General features: G+C 46.7%; 1 protein-coding gene across 1 annotated transcript in view; it reads left to right on the forward strand.

Moving 5' to 3' along the window:
- LOC120029335 (calpain-2 catalytic subunit-like) overlaps positions 1-19,556 on the forward strand; it is a 31,846-nt gene extending 12,290 nt beyond the window's left edge. The window contains exons 4-10 of the mRNA XM_038974569.1: positions 12,414-12,547; positions 13,078-13,246; positions 14,027-14,110; positions 15,371-15,456; positions 17,570-17,638; positions 17,982-18,142; positions 19,513-19,556. Coding sequence (XP_038830497.1) covers positions 12,414-12,547; positions 13,078-13,246; positions 14,027-14,110; positions 15,371-15,456; positions 17,570-17,638; positions 17,982-18,142; positions 19,513-19,556 — 747 coding nt within the window. The remainder of the gene's footprint in view (positions 1-12,413; positions 12,548-13,077; positions 13,247-14,026; positions 14,111-15,370; positions 15,457-17,569; positions 17,639-17,981; positions 18,143-19,512) is intronic.
- The last annotated feature ends 4,898 nt before the right edge of the window (positions 19,557-24,454 follow it).

The raw sequence follows: 24,454 nt of genomic DNA on the forward strand, positions 1-24,454 counted from the left end.
CAACCGGTACATACAGCCTACATCAGCTGGTGAGCTGCAGGGGGGACAACCGGTACATACAGCCTACATCAGCTGGTGAGCTGCAGGGGGGACAACCGGTACATACAGCCTACATCAGCTGGTGAACTACAGGGGGGACAACCGGTACATACAGCCTACATCAGCTGGTGAACTACAGGGGGGACAACCGGTACATACAGCCTACATCAGCTGGTGAGCTACAGGGGGGACAACCGGTACATACAGCCTACATCAGCTGGTGAACTGCAGGGGGGACAACCGGTACATACAGCCTACATCAGCTGGTGAACTGCAGGGGGGACAACCGGTACATACAGCCTACATCAGCTGGTGAACTACAGGGGGGACAACCGGTACATACAGCCTACATCAGCTGGTGAACTACAGGGGGGACAACCGGTACATACAGCCTACATCAGCTGGTGAACTGCAGGGGGGACAACCGGTACATACAGCCTACATCAGCTGGTGAACTGCAGGGGGGACAACCGGTACATACAGCCTACATCAGCTGGTGAACTGCAGGGGGGACAACCGGTACATACAGCCTACATCAGCTGGTGAACTGCAGGGGGGACAACCGGTACATACAGCCTACATCAGCTGGTGAGCTGCAGGGGGGACAAGCAATGAGTGTGGGAAGAAAGGCTCCACCTCCGATTATACACCTGGCCAGGCGACTGTCTTGATTCCCCTGTAGCTAACCAGTCCCCACCAGCCTGCTAGTTAACTACCCTTTTGCCTGGTTAAGAAACACAAGCTGCTTTATGAAATGTAAAACAATAGCAGCATTAAGTTTAACGGTAAAAAAACAGTCTTGACGGGTATTTTCTCTCCCTTGACTATAGAAAAGTAAGCAGTCTTTGAATGTGTAGTCTCGCTTAACCCCTCCCACTTTTCCCACTGCATTACATATCCTGGTTCTGTTGTGGAAACATCTTGGTTCCTTTAGGCTGCCACTCAAAATATATGACCCATAATACTGGCGCTACGTTTCCTTCCTTTCTATCCTGCATTGAAGGGCCTTTTTACATTTGTAAAGCATATGGCGGGCCTTCTGAAACTAGGCTACTTGCGGACCGTTAACTATTTATTTAGGCTACAACCTTGAACAGTCATGTGACTTCATTAGAAAGCTGAAGCGCTAACATCCTGGTCCGCTTTCAGCAGGAGTCGACGTTTTGGAACCTTCAGATAGAAATATGCTATGTAGAACAAACATCCCTCTGTCATGTTGAAATAAGGAATAACGTCAGCTCTATTCATGGCATTTCTATCTGCAACGTTCAAGAAATTTGTTTTTAGAAGAAAAAAAATGGGGTGGGGGTACTTTTTAACCCTTTCTTTCTCCCCAATTGGTAGTTACAGTCTTGTCCCATCGCTGCAACTTCCGTACGGACTTGAGAGAGGCGAAGGTCGAGAGCCGTGCGTCCTCCGAAACACGACCCTGCCATGCAACACTGCTTCTTGACACACTGCTCGTTTAATCCGGAAGCCAGTCGCACCGATGTGTCAGAGGAAACGCCGTACAACTGGTGAGCGGAGTCGGCGTGGTGGCGCCCGGCCCGCCACAAGGAGTCGCTAGAGCACGTTGGGATAAGGACATCCTGGACGACGCCGGGCCAATTGTGCGCCCGCCTCATGGGTCTCGCGGTCACTGCCGGGATCGAACCCGGGCCTGTAGTGATGCCTCAAGCACTGCGGTGAGGTGCCTTAGACCCCTGCGCCGCTCGGGAGGCGGAACCTTTTTGAACTAAATGTGGCCCTGGTAACTTTATCAGTAGACTAAATGCAAATATTTGTTGGCACAGAAAGAAAGGAGATTTCCTCTTGCCACTACGCTGTATCTGACTGGGGAAATAACTTTATTTTGAGTTCATGTGCTCCCAGTGACTCAGAGTTGAGCACTTGGACTCGGACTCGAGCACAGGGGACTTGGGACTCGATTGGCACTCAAGGTTTAGTGACTCCACTACATCCCTGGGGGAAACAGTCCCCAGCTTGAGGTTTAGTGACTCCACTACATCCCTGGGGGGGAAACAGTCCTCAGCTTGAGGTTTAGTGACTCCACTACATCCCTGGGGGAAACAGTCCTCAGCTTGAGGTTTAGTGACTCCGCTACATCCCTGGGGGGAACAGTCCTCAGCTTGAGGTTTAGTGACTCCACTACATCCCTGGGGGAAACAGTCCTCAGCTTGAGGTTAAGTGACTCCACTACATCCCTGGGGGAAACAGTCCTCAGCTTGAGGTTTAGTGACTCCGCTACATCCCTGGGGGAAACAGTCCTCAGCTTGAGGTTTAGTGACTCCATTACATCCCTGGGGGAAACAGTCCTCATCTTGAGGTTTAGTGACTCCACTACATCCCTGGGGGAAACAGTCCTCAGCTTGAGGTTTAGTGACTCCATTACATCCCTGGGGGAAACAGTCCTCAGCTTGAGGTTTAGTGACTCCACTACATCCCTGGGGGAAACAGTCCTCAGCTTGAGGTTTAGTGACTCCACTACATCCCTGGGGAAACAGTCCTCAGCTTGAGGTTTAGTGACTCCACTACATCCCTGGGGGAAACAGTCCTCAGCTTGAGGTTTAGTGACTCCACTACATCCCTGGGGGGGAAACAGTCCTCAGCTTGAGGTTTAGTGACTCCACTACATCCCTGGGGGAAACAGTCCTCAGCTTGAGGTTTAGTGACTCCACTACATCCCTGGGGGGGAAACAGTCCTCAGCTTGAGGTTTAGTGACTCCACTACATCCCTGGGGAAACAGTCCTCATCTTGAGGTTTAGTGACTCCACTACATCCCTGGGGAAACAGTCCTCAGCTTGAGGTTTAGTGACTCCACTACATCCCTGGGGAAACAGTCCTCAGCTTGAGGTTTAGTGACTCCGCTACATCCCTGGGGGAAACAGTCCTCAGCTTGAGGTTTAGTGACTCCACTACATCCCTGGGGGAAACAGTCCTCAGCTTGAGGTTAAGTGACTCCACTACATCCCTGGGGGAAACAGTCCTCAGCTTGAGGTTTAGTGACTCCACTACATCCCTGGGGGAAACAGTCCTCAGCTTGAGGTTTAGTGACTCCGCTACATCCCTGGGGGAAACAGTCCTCAGCTTGAGGTTTAGTGACTCCACTACATCCCTGGGGGGAAACAGTCCTCATCTTGAGGTTTAGTGACTCCACTACATCCCTGGGGAAACAGTCCTCAGCTTGAGGTTTAGTGACTCCACTACATCCCTGGGGGGAAACAGTCCTCATCTTGAGGTTTAGTGACTCCATTACATCCCTGGGGGAAACAGTCCTCAGCTTGAGGTTTAGTGACTCCATTACATCCCTGGGGGAAACAGTCCTCAGCTTGAGGTTTAGTGACTCCATTGTGCTACTATCTCTCTCTCTGCTTATGTGTCAGTTTGTTTTATGTGTAATATCTACAGTACCAGTCAAAAGTTAACACACCTACTCATTCAAGGTGTTTTATCTTTATTTTCTACATTGTAGAATAATAGAAAAGACATCAACGCTATGAAATAACACACATGGAATCATGAGCACTTGAGAGAATGCCAAGAGTGTGCAAAGCTCTCATCAAGGCAAAGGGTGGCTACTTTGAAAATTCTCAAATATATTGTTTAACACTTTTTTGGTTACTACATGATTCCATATGTGTTATTTCATCGTGTTGATGTCTTCACTATTATTCTACAATGTAGAACATTGTAATGAGAAAGTGTGTCCAAACTTTTGACTGGTACTGTATGTCGACGGAATTAGGAATTTACATGGCCAGATAAACCTTATGTGACCGACCGCCTCGATTCAGTCGTATGTAGCAAAATTTGAAATGGTGTTTTTTATATTGGATAAAAGTAGAGACTCAGAGCTACAAAATGGTATATCATACACAGCAGTTGAGGAACAATGGGGAAAGTAATTCTGCTTTGAAAGTTGATAAACTTGAAACCCCACTTGAGAAAATAACCGTTGAATAGTTTTGGTACAACTACTGGAGAGCTCTTTGTTTAAACCCATTCAGCATCATTCTCACCCTCTTAAGCCTTAGCCCCACCCATCTCTTAAGCCTTAGCCCCACCCATCCCTTTTAAGGCGTAACGTGGTAAACACACCCTGTATCCAATCAAATCCAAGTTTATTTGTCACATGCACAGGATACAGAAGGCGTAAACGGTAATTGTCTCGACATGTTTATGAAATACAATAGATGCCTGTAATCACCCCCCAGACACACCTGGCTATTTTGATGGTTCATGTAATAATCTGGCCAAAGTGGAGTCTTTTGTTTAGCTAAACAATGAACCGGCACAACCCCAACTCATACCATTACCAATACAAACATTGTCATAGATGTAGTATGAATCTGCTGGTAGCTAAAGCTAACCAACTAGGTTCAATGTTAACTAGCTAACATTAGGCTATAACTAGCAATGCAAATGGATTTCTGATTCGAATAATATTACTACACAGATCATACACGTAACGTTAGCTAGCGAGCCAGCAAGCTAACGTTTTGCAATAAAAATGACTTTGACCGAATTAGAAACGTATAGCTGTAAAATGTAGCTAGACTCTGACCCGTATACATGGAGGAACGCTTCACGGCAGACTGGAACCATTTAACTCTGTTTTGTTTGTAGCTACATCTTGTTTGACCAGCGTTGTGTCAAAGTCACTCTGGTTCACGCTGACCGTGGCGTGTGCTGAAAGTAGCCCATCGCTGTTTCCTACTGATCTGTCGATAGCGCCTGCTAAAGTCAGGGCATCAATGTTGTTGAGAAAAGTTGCAAAACTTTTGTAGTTGTCGATGGCTAACATTACATATTTATACATTTCAAAAACAGTGTGGTAAAAAGGACTGTCAACACACACTGAACAGCTCACGTCAACACTACCACTAGGAGAGGAGAGGCTGCTCTCTGTCAACACTACCACGAGGAGAGGAGAGGCTGCTCTCTGTCAACACTACCACTAGGAGAGGGGAGGCTGCTCTCTGTCATCACTACCACTAGGAGAGGAGAGGCTGCTCTCTGTCAACACTACCACTAGGAGAGGGGAGGCTGCTCTCTGTCATCACTACCACTAGGAGAGGAGAGGCTGCTCTCTGTCAACACTACCACTAGGAGAGGGGAGGCTGCTCTCTGTCATCACTACCACTAGGAGAGGAGAGGCTGCTCTCTGTCAACACTACCACTAGGAGAGGGGAGGCTGCTCTCTGTCATCACTACCACTAGGAGAGGGGAGGCTGCTCTCTGTCATCACTACCACTAGGAGAGGAGAGGCTGCTCTCTGTCAACACTACCACTAGGAGAGGAGAGGCTGCTCTCTGTCATCACTACCACTAGGAGAGGGGAGGCTGCTCTCTGTCATCACTACCACTAGGAGAGGGGAGGCTGCTCTCTGTCAACACTACCACTAGGAGAGGGGAGGCTGCTCTCTGTCATCACTACCACTAGGAGAGGGGAGGCTGCTCTCTGTCATCACTACCACTAGGAGAGGGGAGGCTGCTCTCTGTCATCACTACCACTAGGAGAGGGGAGGCTGCTCTCTGTCATCACTACCACGAGGAGAGGAGAGGCTGCCCTCTGTCAACACTACCACGAGGAGAGGAGAGGCTGCTCTCTGTCATCACTACCACTAGGAGAGGGGAGGCTGCTCTCTGTCATCACTACCACTAGGAGAGGGGAGGCTGCTCTCTGTCATCACTACCACTAGGAGAGGAGAGGCTGCTCTCTGTCAACACTACCACTAGGAGAGGAGAGGCTGCTCTCTGTCAACACTACCACTAGGAGAGGGGAGGCTGCTCTCTGTCATCACTACCACTAGGAGAGGAGAGGCTGCTCTCTGTCATCACTACCACTAGGAGAGGGGAGGCTGCTCTCTGTCATCACTACCACTAGGAGAGGGGAGGCTGCTCTCTGTCAACACTACCACTAGGAGAGGGGAGGCTGCTCTCTGTCATCACTACCACTAGGAGAGGGGAGGCTGCTCTCTGTCATCACTACCACTAGGAGAGGGGAGGCTGCTCTCTGTCATCACTACCACTAGGAGAGGGGAGGCTGCTCTCTGTCATCACTACCACGAGGAGAGGAGAGGCTGCCCTCTGTCAACACTACCACGAGGAGAGGAGAGGCTGCTCTCTGTCATCACTACCACTAGGAGAGGGGAGGCTGCTCTCTGTCATCACTACCACTAGGAGAGGGGAGGCTGCTCTCTGTCATCACTACCACGAGGAGAGGAGAGGCTGCTCTCTGTCAACACTACCACGAGGAGAGGAGAGGCTGCTCTCTGTCAACACTACCACTAGGAGAGGAGAGGCTGCCCTCTGTCAACACTACCACTAGGAGAGGAGAGGCTGCTCTCTGTCAACACTACCACTAGGAGAGGAGAGGCTGCTCTCTGTCAACACTACCACTAGGAGAGGAGAGGCTGCTCTCTGTCATCACTACCACTAGGAGAGGAGAGGCTGCTCTCTGTCATCACTACCACTAGGAGAGGGGAGGCTGCTCTCTGTCATCACTACCACTAGGAGAGGAGAGGCTGCTCTCTGTCATCACTACCACTAGGAGAGGAGAGGCTGCTCTCTGTCAACACTACCACTAGGAGAGGAGAGGCTGGCCTCTGTCAACACTAACACTAGGAGAGGAGAGGCTGCTCTCTGTCAACACTACCAATAGGAGAGGAGAGGAGAGGCTGGCCTCTGTCAACACTACCACTAGGAGAGGAGAGGCTGCTCTCTGTCAACACTACCACTAGGAGAGGAGAGGCTGCTCTCTGTCAACACTACCACTAGGAGAGGAGAGGCTGCTCTCTGTCAACACTACCACTAGGAGAGGAGAGGCTGCTCTCTGTCAACACTACCAAGAGGAGAGGCTGCTCTCTGTCAACACTACCACTAGGAGAGGAGAGGCTGCCCTCTGTCAACACTACCACGAGGAGAGGATAGGCTGCTCTCTGTCAACACTACCACTAGGAGAGGGGAGGCTGCTCTCTGTCAACACTACCACTAGGAGAGGAGAGGCTGCTCTCTGTCAACACTACCACTAGGAGAGGAGAGGCTGCTCTCTGTCAACACTACCACTAGGAGAGGAGAGGCTGCTCTCTGTCAACACTAACACTAGGAGAGGAGAGGGTGCTCTCTGTCAACACTACCAAGAGGAGAGGCTGCTCTCTGTCATCACTACCACTAGGAGAGGAGAGGCTGCTCTCTGTCAACACTAACACTAGGAGAGGAGAGGCTGGTCTCTGTCAACACTAACACTAGGAGAGGAGAGGCTGCTCTCTGTCAACACTACCAATAGGAGAGGAGAGGAGAGGCTGGCCTCTGTCAACACTACCACTAGGAGAGGAGAGGCTGCTCTCTGTCAACACTACCACTAGGAGAGGAGAGGCTGCTCTCTGTCAACACTACCACTAGGAGAGGAGAGGCTGCTCTCTGTCAACACTACCAATAGGAGAGGAGAGGAGAGGCTGGCCTCTGTCAACACTACCACTAGGAGAGGAGAGGCTGCTCTCTGTCAACTAAGGAGAGGAGAGGAGAGGCTGCTCTCTGTCAACTAAGGAGAGGAGAGGCTGCTCTCTGTCAACTAAGGAGAGGAGAGGCTGCTCTCTGTCAACTAAGGAGAGGAGAGGAGAGGGTGCTCTCTGTCAACTAAGGAGAGGAGAGGAGAGGCTGCTCTCTGTCAACTAAGGAGAGGAGAGGAGAGGCTGCTCTCTGTCAACTAAGGAGAGGAGAGGCTAATCTCTGTCAACTAAGGAGAGGAGAGGAGAGGCTACTCTCTGTCAACTAAGGAGAGGAGAGGCTGCTCTCTGTCAACTAAGGAGAGGAGAGGAGAGGCTGCTCTCTGTCAACTAAGGAGAGGAGAGGAGAGGCTGCTCTCTGTCAACACTACCACGAGGAGAGGAGAGGCTGCTCTCTGTCAACTAAGGAGAGGAGAGGAGAGGCTGCTCTCTGTCAACTAAGGAGAGGAGAGGAGAGGCTGCTCTCTGTCAACTAAGGAGAGGAGAGGAGAGGCTACTCTCTGTCAACTAAGGAGAGGAGAGGAGAGGCTGCTCTCTGTCAACTAAGGAGAGGAGAGGAGAGGCTGCTCTCTGTCAACTAAGGAGAGGAGAGGAGAGGCTACTCTCTGTCAACTAAGGAGAGGAGAGGAGAGGCTGCTCTCTTAAGCGTATCAGCCTTGTCTAGAAACAATCCCTTCCACCCTTGTGGATATCAAGGTTATTTCAGGACAGGGCCATTCTTTCTCAGGCATGGAAGCTGAGGGGCTCTGTTGTTACATTCTGGAAGTTTTTTAATTCAGCCAGATGGGCCGTTGTGTTAGTGCTGAGAGGCCCCAGTGAGAGGTGTGGTTTGTGGAAAGTTTGGGTCAGAGAGGAGAGGAGGAAACCAGAGTGAGTCAGAGCACCATAGATCCAGAGGGATTTGGTTTTGTGTGTTTACTTCTCAGCCTCCCTATGGCCTGATGTTGCTCTGGGCTAAAGGATAACTGGCTAAAGGATAACTGGCTAAAGGATAACTGGATAACTGGCTAAAGGATAACTGGCTAAAGGATAACTGGCTAAAGGATAACAGGCTAAAGGATAACAGGATAACTGGCTAAAGGATAACTGGATAACTGGCTAAAGGATAACTGGATAACTGGCTACAGGATAACTGGATAACTGGCTACAGGATAACTGGCTAAAGGATAACTGGATAACTGGCTAAAGGATAACAGGATAACTGGCTACAGGATAACAGGATAACTGGCTAAAGGATAACAGGATAACTGGCTACAGGATAACTGGCTACAGGATAACTGGATAACTGTCTACAGGATAACTGGCTACATGATAACTGGATAACTGGCTACAGGATAACTGGCTAAAGGATAACTGGATAACTGGCTAAAGGATAACTGGCTAAAGGATAACTGGATAACTGGCTAAAGGATAACTGGATAACTGGCTAAAGGATAACAGGATAACTGGCTAAAGGATAACAGGATAACTGGCTAAAGGATAACAGGATAACTGGCTACAGGATAACTGGCTACAGGATAACTGGATAACTGTCTACAGGATAACTGGCTACATGATAACTGGATAACTGGCTACAGGATAACTGGCTAAAGGATAACTGGATAACTGGCTAAAGGATAACTGGATAACTGGCTAAAGGATAACAGGATAACTGGCTACAGGATAACAGGATAACTGGCTAAAGGATAACAGGATAACTGGCTACAGGATAACTGGCTACAGGATAACTGGCTACATGATAACTGGATAACTGGCTAAAGGATAACAGGATAACTGGCTACAGGATAACAGGATAACTGGCTACAGGATAACTGGATAACTGGCTACAGGATAACTGGCTACAGGATAACTGGATAACTGGCTACAGGATAACTGGATAACTGGCTACAGGATAACTGGATAACTGGCTACAGGATAACTGGCTACAGGATAACTGGCTACAGGATAACTGGATAACTGGCTACAGGATAACTGGATAACTGGCTACTGGATAACTGGCTACAGGATAACTGGCTAAAGGATAACAGGATAACTGGCTACAGGATAACTGGATAACTGGCTACAGGATAACTGGATAACTGGCTACAGGATAACTGGCTAAAGGATAACAGGATAACTGGCTAAAGGATAACAGGATAACTGGCTAAAGGATAACAGGATAACTGGCTACTGGATAACTGGCTACAGGATAACATGATAACCGGATAACTGGATAACTGGCTAAAGGATAACAGGATAACTGGCTAAAGGATAACTGGCTAAAGGATAACAGGATAACTGGCTAAAGGATAACATGATAACCGGATAACTGGCTACTGGATAACTGGCTAAAGGATAACAGGATAACTGGCTAAATGATAACTGGCTAAAGGATAACAGGATAACTGGCTAAATGATAACTGGCTAAAGGATAACAGGATAACTGGCTAAAGGATAACATGATAACTGGCTAAAGGATAACTGGCTAAAGGATAACAGGATAACTGGCTAAAGGATAACAGGATAACTGGCTAAAGGATAACAGGATAACTGGCTAAAGGATAACAGGATAACTGGATAACTGGCTACTGGATAACTGGCTAAAGGATAACAGGATAACTGGCTACATGATAACAGGATAACTGGCTAAAGGATAACAGGATAACTGGCTAAAGGATAACAGGATAACTGGCTAAAGGATAACTGGCTAAAGGATAACAGGATAACTGGCTAAAGGATAACAGGATAACTGGCTACATGATAACTGGCTAAAGGATAACATGATAACTGGCTAAAGGATAACTGGATAACTGGCTACAGGATAACTGGCTAAAGGATAACAGGATAACTGGCTAAAGGATAACAGGATAACTGGCTAAAGGATAACAGGATAACTGGCTAAAGGATAACAGGATAACTGGCTAAAGGATAACTGGATAACTGGCTAAAGGATAACTGGATAACTGGCTAAAGGATAACAGGATAACTGGCTAAAGGATAACAGGATAACTGGCTAAAGGATAACTGGCTAACTGGCTAAAGGATAACTGGATAACTGGCTACAGGATAACAGGATAACTGGCTAAAGGATAACAGGATAACTGGCTAAAGGATAACAGGATAACTGGCTAAAGGATAACAGGATAACTGGCTAAAGGTTAACTGGCTAAAGGATAACAGGATAACTGGCTAAAGGATAACTGGCTACAGGATAACTGGATAACTGGCTAAAGGATAACAGGATAACTGGCTAAAGGATAACTGGATAACTGGCTACAGGATAACTGGATAACTGATAACTGGATAACTGGCAACAGGATAACTGGATAACTGGCTAAAGGATAACAGGATAACTGGCTAAAGGATAACACGATAACTGGCTAAAGGATAACAGGATAACTGGCTAAAGGATAACAGGATAACTGGCTAAAGGATAACAGGATAACTGGCAACAGGATAACAGGATAACTGGCTAAAGGATAACTGGCTAAAGGATAACAGGATAACTGGCTAAAGGATAACAGGATAACTGGCTAAAGGATAACTGGATAACTGGCTAAAGGATAACAGGATAACTGGCTACAGGATAACTGGCTAAAGGATAACAGGATAACTGGCTACATGATAACTGGCTAAAGGATAACTGGCTAAAGGATAACTGGATAACTGGCTAAAGGATAACTGGCTAAAGGATAACAGGATAACTGGCTAAAGGATAACAGGATAACTGGCTAAAGGATAACAGGATAACTGGCTAAAGGATAACAGGATAACAGGATAACTGGCTAAAGGATAACAGGATAACTGGCTACATGATAACTGGCTAAAGGATAACAGGATAACTGGCTAAAGGATAACAGGATAACTGGCTAAAGGATAACAGGATAACTGGCTAAAGGATAACAGGATAACAGGATAACTGGCTAAAGGATAACTGGATAACTGGCTAAAGGATAACAGGATAACTGGCTACATGATAACTGGCTAAAGGATAACATGATAACTGGCTACAGGATAACATGATAACTGGCTAAAGGATAACAGGATAACTGGCTAAAGGATAACAGGATAACTGGCTAAAGGATAACAGGATAACTGGCTAAAGGATAACAGGATAACTGGCTACAGGATAACTGGCTAAAGGATAACTGGATAACTGTCTACAGGATAACTGGCTACATGATAACTGGCTACATGATAACTGGCTAAAGGATAACAGGATAACTGGCTAAGGGATAACAGGATAACTGGCTACAGGATAACAGGATAACTGGCTACAGGATAACTGGCTAAAGGATAACAGGATAACTGGCTAAGGGATAACAGGATAACTGGCTACAGGATAACAGGATAACTGGCTAAGGGATAACAGGATAACTGGCTAAAGGATAACAGGATAACTGGCTAAAGGATAACAGGATAACTGGCTAAGGGATAACAGGATAACTGGCTAAGGGATAACAGGATAACTGGCTAAAGGATAACAGGATAACTGGCTAAAGGATAACAGGATAACTGGCTAAAGGATAACAGGATAACTGGCTAAGGGATAACAGGATAACTGGCTAAGGGATAACAGGATAACTGGCTAAAGGATAACAGGATAACTGGCTAAAGGATAACATGATAACTTGCTAAAGGATAACAGGATAACTGGCAGTTCACAATAACAACAGAATAGTCTTGTGATATAGAATTTCCCATTGTGTCTTTATGACTGACTGAGCAGCTATAGATCAGTGATTTAATAGCTTTATTTTTCATACATAAACAATATCCAAACAACAACATCTATCACATAGGGCCTCTGAAACAAAATGGCTTCTTGAGTTCAGCACATTCATTCTTTCATATAGCTTGAATGTTGTCTGTTGTGGTCCTCTTCAGTTCTGGCAGTTTGGTGAGTGGGTGGACGTGGTGATTGATGACCGGCTGCCGGCGAAGGATGGAGAGCTGCTGTTTGTCCACTCGGCCCAGGGCTCTGAGTTCTGGAGCGCCCTGCTGGAGAAGGCCTACGCCAAGTAAGGGACATCACTCACCACGATACACAACACCTGGTGTACACTACACATAGGAGTTCTGTCATGATGCCTTCATGAAGTATGTTTATCTGGTTTCTAATGGTCTGTCTCTCTCTCCTCTGGTCTGTCTGTCCCCTTTCCTGTCTGCCTGTCTCTCTCTTCTCTGGTCTGTCTGTCTGTCCCCTTTCCTGTCTGTCTGTCTGCCTGTCTCTCTCTCCTCTGGTCTGTCTGTCAACATTCCTGTCTACCTGTCCCCATTCTTGTCTGTCTGTCTGCCTGTCTCTCCCTCTGGTGTGTCTACCTGTCCCCCTTTCTGTTTGTCTGTCTGTGTTTGTCCACCCTCCTTTCTGTCTCCCTCCCCATCTGTCTGTACACCTGCCTTCCTACTCTCTCTCTCTCTCGCTCTCTCTCGCCCTCTCTCTCTCCCTCCCTCTCTCTCGCTCTCTCTCTCTCTCTCGCTCTCTCTCTCTCCCTCCCCGTCTGTCTGTACACCTGCCTTCCTACTCTCTCGCTCTCGCTCTCTCTCTCAGGGTGAATGGATGCTATGAGGCTCTCTCCGGAGGCTCTACCACTGAGGGTTTTGAGGACTTTACAGGAGGGATAGCAGAGAACTATGACCTGAAGAAGGCTCCCTCCAACCTGTTCCAGATCATCAGGAAAGCCCTGGCCTCTGGAGCCCTGCTGGGCTGCTCCATCGATGTATGTATGACTTCAGAATATTATAATATTATTATCGACTTTCAGGATCATTTTCCATGTGTATTGTAAACATTGTTTTACCTACTTTGGTTTAAGTGGCTCTGGTAAAAGACACAAATGTGAAGGAGACAGTCACTGTTACATGCAGTGAAGGCCGGGATATTATCTATGTGAAGGTTTTACTTACATTCAGTGACACAGTGCATTTAACGAAAGTAAGTGGCTTTGGGTAACAACGTCAGTTAAAAGACTAAGCGGAAAAGGTCACATGTTTTATGAGAAGGTCACATGTTTTATGAGAAGGTCACGTGTTTTATGAAAAGGTCACGTGTTTTACCAGAAGGCCACGTGTTTTACCAGAAGGTCGCGTGTTTTACCAGAAGGTCGCGTGTTTTACCAGAAGGTCGCGTGTTTTACCAGAAGGCCGCGTGTTTTACCAGAAGGTTGCGTGTTTTACCAGAAGGTCGCGTGTTTTACCAGAAGGTCGCGTGTTTTACCAGAAGGTCGCGTGTTTTACCAGAAGGTTGCGTGTTTTACCAGAAGGTCGCATGTTTTACCAGAAGGTCGCGTGTTTTACGAGAAGGTCAAATGCAGTAAACGTTCGGAGGCGGTTACTTGGACAGAGGTTAATTCTAGTCCTGGACTAACGAGCAAGCCGAATGAAGATTCTCATGGATAATTATTGTAGGTTCTGTGAGCTACTTGGTCGAGCTGTTAACAGAGTGTTATCTTTAGTTTGGTCGTGGTTTAGTTAGAGTTTGTGGTTCCCTGTCTCTCCAGATCACCAGTCAGGCAGACTCAGAGGCCATCACCAATCAGAAGCTGGTGAAAGGACACGCCTACTCTCTGACCGGGGCTATCGAGGTAACATCAGACAATATCTGATACATTATATCCACACTATCCTAGCCTGGTCACAGCTCTGTTTGTGCTTTACAGCCAACCCCCTATGGCCAACCCTCTATGGCCAACTCCTATGGCCAACCCCCTATGGCCAACCCTCTATGGCCAACCCTCTATGGCCAACCCTCTATGGCCAACCCCCTATGGCCAACCCCCTATGGCCAACCCTCTATGGCCAACCCTCTATGGCCAACCCCCTATGGCCAACCCTCTATGGCCAACCCCCTATGGCTAACCCCCTATGGCCAACCCCCTATGGCCAACCCCCTATGGCCAACCCTCTATGGCCAACCCCCTATGGCCAACCCCCTATGGCCAAACCCCTATGGCCAACTCCTATGGCCAACCCCCTATGGCCAACCCCCTATGGCCAACCCCCTATGGCCAACCCCCTATGGCCAACCCTCTATGGCCAACCCCCTATGGCCAACCCCCTATGGCCAACCCTCTATGGCCAACCCCCTATGGCCAACCCCCTATGGCCAACCCCCTATGGCCAACCCCCTATGGCCAACCCCCTATGGCCAACCCCCTATGGCCAACCCCCTATGGCCAACCCCCTATGGCCAACCCCCTATGGCAAACCCCCTATGGCCAACCCTCTATGGCCAACCCCCTATGGCCAACCCTCTATGGCCAACCCCCTATGGCCAACTCCTATGGCCAACTCCTATGGCCAACCCCCTATGGCCAACTCCTATGGCCAACCCCCTATGGCCAACCCCCTATGGCCAACCCCCTATGGCCAACCCCCTATGGCCAACCCCCTATGGCCAACCCCCTATGGCCAACCCCCTATGGCCAACCCCTCTATGGCCAACCCCCTATGGCCAACCCCCTATGGCCAACCCCCTATGGCCAACCCCCTATGGCCAACCCCCTATGGCCAACCCCCTATGGCCAACCCCCTATGGCCAACCCTCTATGGCCAACCCCCTATGGCCAACCCCCTATGGCCAACTCCTATGGCCAACTCCTATGGCCAACCCCCTATGGCCAACTCCCTATGGCCAACCCCCTATGGCCAACTCCCTATGGCCAACCCCCTATGGCCAACCCCCTATGGCCAACCCCCTATGGCCAACCCCTAATGGACAATGGCCATATAAGTTGGCTATAGAGCAGGAACAGATCTTGGACCAGTCTAACCCTCGTAGTGTATGAGATCTGTCTGAACCCAAAGCAGGGTCTAACTACTGTATGATGACCTTACTAAACCAGGTGAACTACCGCGGCCGCAAGGAGAAGCTGGTCAGAGTGCGTAACCCCTGGGGAACAGTGGAGTGGACTGGGGCCTGGAGTGACAAGTAAGATACGCATCGGCCCCCCGTATGATACGCATCGGCCCCCCTGAATGATAGGCATCGGCCCCCCGAATGATACGCATCGGTCCCCCGAATGATACGCATCGGTCCCCCGAATGATACGCATCGGTCCCCCGAATGATACGCATCGGTCCCCTGAATGATAGGCATCGGTCCCCCATATGATACGCATCGGCCCCCTGAATGATACGCATCGGTCCCTGAATGATACGCATCGGTCCCCCGAATGATACGCATCGGTCCCTGAATGATAGGCATCGGTCCCCCGAATGATACGCATCGGTCCCTGAATGATAGGCATCGGCCCCCGAATGATAGGCATCGGCCCCCTGAATGATACGCATCGGCCCCCTGAATGAAACGCATCGGCCCCCTGAATGATACGCATAGGTCCCCTGAATGATACGCATCGGTCCCCTGAATGATAGGCATCGGTCCCCTGAATGATACGCATCGGCCCCCTGAATGATACGCATCGGCCCCCTGAATGATACGCATCGGCCCCCTGAATGATACACATCGGTCTCCTGAATGATACGCATCGGCCCCCCGAATGATACGCATCGGCCCCCTGAATGATACACATCGGTCTCCTGAATGATACGCATCGGCCCCCCGAATGATACGCATCGGTCCCCTGAATGATACGCATCAGTCCCCTGAATGATAGGCATCGGCCCCCTGAATGATACGCATCGGTCCCCTGAATGATACGCATCGGTCCCCTGAATGATAGGCATCGGCCCCCTGAATGATAGGCATCGGCCCCCTGAATGATACGCATCGGTCCCCTGAATGATAGGCATCGGTCCCCTGAATGATACGCATCGGTCCCCTGAATGATACGCATCGGTCGATGATACGATGATGATATGATATGATAATGATACGTAGCGAGCCGCATGGCTGAAGCCAGAGGAGAAAAAAACTTCCAAATGGTGAAAACCATTATATTTTGACATGGTGGGGGGGTGAAAACCATTATATTTTGACATGGTGGGGGGGTGAAAACCATTATATTTTGACATGGTGGGGGGGTGAAAACCATTATATTTTGACATGGTGGGGGGGTGAAAACCATTATATTTTGACATGGTGGGGGGGTGAAAACCATTATATTTTGACATGGTGGGGGGGTGAAAACCATTATATTTTGACATGGTGGGGGGGTGAAATCCAAAGTTGTGCTATATATGCATTGGCTATGTCATGGCTAATTTGTAAATGATACTTATTGATACTGTTGGGGATTTGTTCCTTGTTCCTTGTCAGTCATTGGCTCATTGGTGAAATTAGCATTCAGACAATATCTTTTAAGTAAATCAATCATTCATTTATTAATGCAATTGCAGACAGAAGTTGACAGCAGGAACACAGCTCGCATGTTTCCCAGTAAGTTCTTCACCCCACCTCAGGGCCCAGCTGATTTTATACATGCGATCACTCCCTAGTGGTATTGATCACCTACGTCAATGTATGTGTGTATCAATAAGCTGAGGTTATCTTATAAGGCAACCCGGTACAGTAGCTTCTCTGAATTTCTTAGAATTGTCCACTTTCTCACAAGATCAACATGTCAAAACCAGACAGTGGTTACTTCTCTTTATCTCGTTTCGGTCTGACTCAGACCCGGCCTGCAAGCACACTCTCACGACAGCCAGAGTTTAACCACAAAGAATAATATAGATGGCTTGTGCAACGTATAGTGGCAGAGTTTTTAGACACATAACAACAGTATCTTATTATAAGGCCTGCAGCAAAACATATGAATTTTAAGATCCCCTTAATCAATAATGAGGAGGGTCTTTGGGACCCACCCCCTACAATATATTACTAGCTCAAAATCTGAATCTGCGAAAATGACAAGTTTAATTAGTGGTTGATGAGGATTTCAGAACCAAAGTGTGGGGGCTGGGGGGGCAAAAAACACAGGCTATCGTCTTGAAAAGGAAAGATGCACATCCCTAATTGACCACCCCCCCAGACCTTGATGCTTTCCAGTTTCCACTCAACTTGGTTCAACATGAATCTAGTAAATCTTTCTCAGATCATTTAACTTGAGTGTAACAGAACTGTGGTTCCTCTTTTTCTCCAGCTCCTCTGAGTGGAACAGCGTGGATGTTTCTGAGCGGGACAACGTGAAGGCAGACGATGGAGAGTTCTGGTAACTTCATCAATCAATACAGAACTCAAAGGACCAGTTTCCCGGACCTAGATTTAACCTAGTCCTTGAGTAAAAATAGCTTTCAATAGAGAATCTCCGCTTTTTTGGTCCAAGACTTTATCTGGGTCCAGGAAGCCAGGCCATAATGTCTTATCATTATATCCTCAGTGTCTGTTCAGTGTCTGTTATAACTCCCTTATAGTCACTGAAGCAATAGACGTTCTGTGCTCATTATCCTCAGTGTCTGTTTGGTTTTAGTGGTTTTTATCTGTACTGCTTTGCGATCTGTTTTTTTTTTACAGGATATATTTCACAGACTTGGTGTTTCTTCATGTCTATACAGGATGTCCTTCTCTGACTTCACGAGACACTACCATCGTCTGGAGCTCTGCACTCTGACCCCTGACACCCTGACCACTGATGACGTTAAACACTGGAGCGTGTCTAACTACGATGGTTCCTGGAGGAAAGGTTCGACCGCTGGAGGATGCAGGAACAATCCCTGTAAGTCTAACTGCAGTATGCAGGAACAATCCCTGTAAGTCTAACTGCAGTATGCAGGAACAATCCCTGTAAGTCTTACTGCAGTATGCAGGAACAATCCCTGTAAGTCTAACTGCAGTATGCAGGAACAATCCCTGTAAGTCTAACTGCAGTATGCAGGAACAATCCCTGTAAGTCTAACTGCAGTATGCAGGAACAATCCCTGTAAGTCTAACTGCAGTATGCAGGAACAATCCCTGTAAGTCTTACTGCAGTATGCAGGAACAATCCCTGTAAGTCTAACTGCAGTATGCAGGAACAATCCCTGTAAGTCTAACTGCAGTATGCAGGAACAATCCCTGTAAGTCTAACTGCAGTATGCAGGAACAATCCCTGTAAGTCTAACTGCAGTATGCAGGAACAATCCCTGTAAGTCTAACTGCAGTATGCAGGAACAATCCCTGTAAGTCTAACTGCAGTATGCAGGAACAATCCCTGTAAGTCTAACTGCAGTATGCAGGAACAATCCCTGTAAGTCTTACTGCAGTATGCAGGAACAATCCCTGTAAGTCTTACTGCAGTATGCAGGAACAATCCCTGTAAGTCTAACTGCAGTATGCAGGAACAATCCCTGTAAGTCTAACTGCAGTATGCAGGAACAATCCCTGTAAGTCTAACTGCAGTATGCAGGAACAATCCCTGTAAGTCTAACTGCAGTATGCAGGAACAATCCCTGTAAGTCTTACTGCAGTATGCAGGAACAATCCCTGTAAGTCTAACTGCAGTATGCAGGAACAATTCCTGTAAGTCTAACTGCAGTATGCAGGAACAATTCCTGTAAGTCTAACTGCAGTATGCAGGAACAATCCCTGTAAGTCTAACTGCAGTATGCAGGAACAATCCCTGTAAGTCTAACTGCAGTATGCAGGAACAATCCCTGTAAGTCTTACTGCAGTATGCAGGAACAATCCCTGTAAGTCTAACTGCAGTATGCAGGAACAATCCCTGTAAGTCTAACTGCAGTATGCAGGAACAATCCCTGTAAGTCTTACTGCAGTATGCAGGAACAATAGTTAGGTATGTGCACCAGTATTCTTCTGTGAGATCAGATGACCTAGACCCCGAAACACCTTGTCTTCTCTGGGATGACCTAGACCCTGAAACACCTTGTCTTCTCTAGATGACCTAGACCCTGAAACACCTTGTCTTCTCTGGGATGACCTAGACCCTGAAACACCTTGTCTTCTCTAGATGACCTAGACCCTGAAACACCTTGTCTTCTCTAGATGACCTAGACCCTGAAACACCTTGTCTTCTCTAGATGACCTAGACCCTGAAACACCTTGTCTTCTCTAGATGACCTAGACCCTGAAACACCTTGTCTTCTCTAGATGACCTAGACCCTGAACACCTTGTCTTCTCTGGGATGACCTAGACCCCGAAACACCTTGTCTTCTCTAGATGACCTAGACCCTGAAACACCTTGTCTTCTCTGGGATGACCTAGACCCTGAAACACCTTGTCTTCTCTAGATGACCTAGACCCTGAAACACCTTGTCTTCTCTAGATGACCTAGACCCTGAAACACCTTGTCTTCTCTAGATGACCTAGACCCTGAAACACCTTGTCTTCTCTAGATGACCTAGGACCCTGAAACACTTGTCTTCTCTGGATGACCTAGACCCTGAAACACCTTGGTCATCTCTGGATGACCTAGACCCTGTAAACACCTTGTCTTCTCTGGGATGACCTAGACCCGAAGCACCTTGTCTTCTCTGGTAATGACCTAGGACCCTGAAACACCTTGTCTTCTGCTAGATGACCTAGACCCTGAAACACCTTGTCTTCTCTGGGATGACCTAGACCTGACACCTTGTTTCTCTAGATGACCCTAGACCCCGAAACACCTGTCTTCTCTGGGATGACCTAGACCCCTGAAACACCTTGTCTTCTCATGGATTGACCTAGACCCTGAAACACCTTGTCTCTCTAGATGACCTAGACCCTGAAACACCTTGTCTTCTCTTAGGCTGACCTAGACCCTTGAAACACCTTGTCTTCTCTAGATGACCTAGACCCTGGAAACACCTTGTCTTTCCTCTGGGATGACTAGACCCTGAAACACCTTGTCTTCTCTAGATGACCTTAGACCCTGAAACCAACCCTTGTGCTTCTCTAGATGACCTAGACCCTTTGAAAACACCTTGTCTTCTCTAAGATGCCCTAGGACCCTTGAAACACCTTGTCTTCTTCTAGGGATGACCTAGGACCCTGAAACACCCTTTCTTCTCTAGGATGACCTAGACCCTGAAACACCCTTGTCTTCTCTAGGATGACCTCGACCCTGAAACAACCTTGTCTCTTCTACGGATGACCTTAGACCCTGAAACACCTTGTCTTCCTCTGGATGACCTAGACCCCTGAAAACACCTTGTCCTCTCTAGGATGACCTAGACCCTGATGAAACACCCTTGTCCTTCTCTAGATGACCGTATACCCTTGAAACACATTGTCTTCTCTGGATGACCTTTAGACCCTGAAACCACCTTGTCTTTCTCTAGATGACCTAGACACTGAATACACCTGGTCTTCTCGGTGACTAGACCTTGAAAAAGCCTTGTCTTCTTAGTGACCTTAGACCCCTGAAACACCTTGTCTTCTCTGGAATTTGACCGTAGGACCATGAAAACACTTGTCTTCATCTGGATGACCTAGACCCTGCAAACACCTTGTCCTTCTCTAAGATGACCTAGACCCCTGCAACACCTTGTCTTTCTCTAGGATGACCTAGACCTGAACACATTGTCTTCTCTAGGATGATCCTAGACCCCTGAAACACCTTGGTCTTCTCTAGATGACCTTAGACCCTGAAACACCTTGTTTCTCTAGCTGACCTAGACCCTGAAACACCTTGTCTTACTCTGGATGACCTAGACCCTGAAACACCTTGTTCATTCTCTTAAATGACCTAGGACCCTGAACACCTTTGTCTTACTCTAGGATGACGGGAAAGAGGAAGGTGGGAGGAGAAGGGGGGTGCGGAGATGGTGGTAGGGGAAGAAAGGGAGGGTTGGGAGTGTGGGGGTAGGGGAGGGGAGGGGTAGAGGGGATGGTTGGTGTGGTGGGTGGTATGATGGGAGAGAGGAGGAGGAGGGGAGAGTACGGAGGATGGAGTTAGTTTTTGAGTAGGGGAATGATGATGGGGTGAGGGGGAGGTGGGTGGGGGGGAGATATAAGGATGTAGGTGAATGATGGGTAGGATGGGGGAAATAAGGAGATTGATGTGGTTAGTATTAAGATGAGATGATGTGATGTTAAGTCGATGATGATGATGGTAGGTATTTAATGATGATATGATGGTAGTATAATGATTGAGGTGAGGTGATGGTAGTATTAATTTGATGATGAGGAGAGAGATGAGATAGATAGGATGATATGATGGTGTAAATATGATGATGATGAATGATGGTAGTATGATGATGATGGTGTAGTATGATGATGGATTGAGGTGAGATATAGTAATGATGATGATGATGGTAGAATGATGATGATGTGGGAGTAATGATGATATGATGATGATGATGATGATGATGGTAGTAATGAATGATGATGATGATGGTAGTAATAATGATGATGATGACAGTTAGTATTAAATGAATGATTATGATGATGGTGGTAATAATTGTTGATGATGATGGATAGTATTAATGATGATTATGATGATGATGATGGTAGTAATGATGATGATGATGATGATGGTAGTATTAATGATGATGATGATGGTAGTAATACTGATGATGATGATGGTAGTAATAATGATGATGATGGTAGTAATAATGATGATGATGATGATGGTAGTAATAATGATGATGATGCTGGTAGTAATAATGATGATGATGATGGTAGTAATAATGACGATGATGATGGTAGTATTAATGACGATGATGATAATGGTCGTAATAATGATGATGATGATGATGATGGTAGTATTAATGATGATGACGATGATGATAATGGTCGTAATAATGACGATGATTATGGTAGTATTAATGACGATGATGTTAATGGTCGTAATAATGATGATGATGATGATGATGGTAGTAATAATGATGATGATGATGGTAGTACTAATGATGATAATGGTAGTAATAATGATGATGATGATGATGATTCTAAAGTGATAGATATTCCTTGTTGATGTTCATGGAGTGTTCCTGATCTGTTACAGTGCTGAGTGAACTATGAATGTGTATGATTGTGAAATAATGCAAATAAACCAAACAAGGGGTTCTCTAGATAATGGATTGGTTGTGTTGTCGATAATGGATTGGTTGTGTTGTCGATAATGGATTGGTTGTGTTGTAGATAATGGATTGGTTGTGTTGTCGATAATGGATTGGTTGTGTTGTCAATAATGGATTGGTTGTGTTGTCGATAATGGATCGGTTGTGTTGTCGATAATGGATCGGTTGTGCTGTCGATAATGGATCGGTTGTGTTGTAGATAATGGATTGGTTGTGTTTAGATAGTGGATTGGTTGTGTTGTAGATAATGGATTGGTTGTGTTGTCGATAATGGATTGGTTGTGTTGTAGATAATGGATTGGTTGTGTTGTCGATAATGGATTGGTTGTGTTGTCAATAATGGATTGGTTGTGTAGTCGATAATGGATCGGTTGTGTTGTCGATAATGGATCGGTTGTGCTGTCGATAATGGATTGGTTGTGTTGTAGATAATGGATTGGTTGTGTTGTAGATAATGAATTGGTTGTGTTGTAAATAATGGATTGGCTGTGTTGTAGATAATGGATCGGTTGTGTTGTCGATAATGGATCGGTTGTGCTGTCGATAATGGATTGGTTGTGTTGTCGATAATGGATTGGTTGTGTTGTCGATAACGGATTGGTTGTGTTGTCGATAATGGATTGGTTGTGTTGTAGATAATGGATTGGTTGTGTTGTCGATAATGGATTGGTTGTGTTGTCGAAATGGATTGGTTGTGTTGTAGATAATGGATTGGCTGTGTTGTCGATAATGGATTGGTTGTGTTGTCGATAATGGATTGGTTGTGTTGTCGATAACGGATTGGTTGTGTTGTCGATAATGGATTGGTTGTGTTGTAGATAATGGATTGGTTGTGTTGTCGATAATGGATTGGTTGTGTTGTCGATAATGGATTGGTTGTGTTGTAGATAATGGATTGGCTGTGTTGTCGATAATGGATTGGTTGTGTTGTCGATAATGGATTGGTTGTGTTGTCGATTATGGATTGGTTGTGTTGTAGATAATGGATTGGTTGTGTTGTAAATAATGGATTGGTTGTGTTGTAGATAATGGATTGGTTGTGTTGTAGATAATGGATTGGTTGTGTTGTCGATAATGGATTGGTTGTGTTGTAGATAATGGATTGGTTGTGTTGTCGATAATGGATTGGTTGTGTTATTGTCATGAAAAGCACGTAATCACACACATTATTTAATCAAACAAGGCTGTTCCAGCAAACAACAAGGCTGTTCCATCAAACAACAAGGCTGTTCCATCAAACAACACGGCTGTTCCATCAAACAACACGGCTGTTCCATCAAACAACAAGGCTGTTCCATCAAACAACACGGCTGTTCTCATCACAACACGGCTGTTCCATCAAACAACAAGGCTGTTCCATCAAACAACAAGCTGTTCCATCAAACAACATGGCTGTTCATCAAACAACAAGGCTGTTCCATCAACAACAGGCTGTTCCATCAAAACAACAAGGCTGTTCCATCAAACAACAAGGCTGTTCCATCAAACAACAAGGCTGTTCCATCAAACAACATGGCTGTTTCCATCAAACAACACGGCTGTTCCATCAAACAACAAGGCTGTTCCATCAAACAACAAGGCTGTCCATCAAACAACACGGCTGTTCCATCAAACAACATGGCTGTTCCATCAAACAACACGGCTGTTCCATCAAACAACACGCTGTTCCATCAAACCACAAGGCTGTTCCATCAAACAACACGGCTGTTCCATCAAACAACAAGGCTGTTCCATCCAACAACAAGGCTGTTCCATCAAACAACACGGCTGTTCCATCAAACAACACGGCTGTTCCATCAAACAACAAGGCTGTTCCATCCAACAAGGCTGTTCCATCAAACAACACGGCTGTTCCATCAACAACAAGCTGGTTTCCATCAAACACACGGCTGTTCCATCAAACAACACAAGGCTGTTCCATCAACAACGAAGGCTGTTCCATCAAACAACAAGGCTGTTCCATCAAACAACAAGGCTGTTTCCATCAAACACAAGGCTGTTCCATCAAACAACAAGGCTGTTCCATCCC

Source organism: Salvelinus namaycush, chromosome 35 (genome assembly GCF_016432855.1).
Source record: "Salvelinus namaycush isolate Seneca chromosome 35, SaNama_1.0, whole genome shotgun sequence".
Classification (NCBI taxonomy): domain Eukaryota; kingdom Metazoa; phylum Chordata; class Actinopteri; order Salmoniformes; family Salmonidae; genus Salvelinus; species Salvelinus namaycush.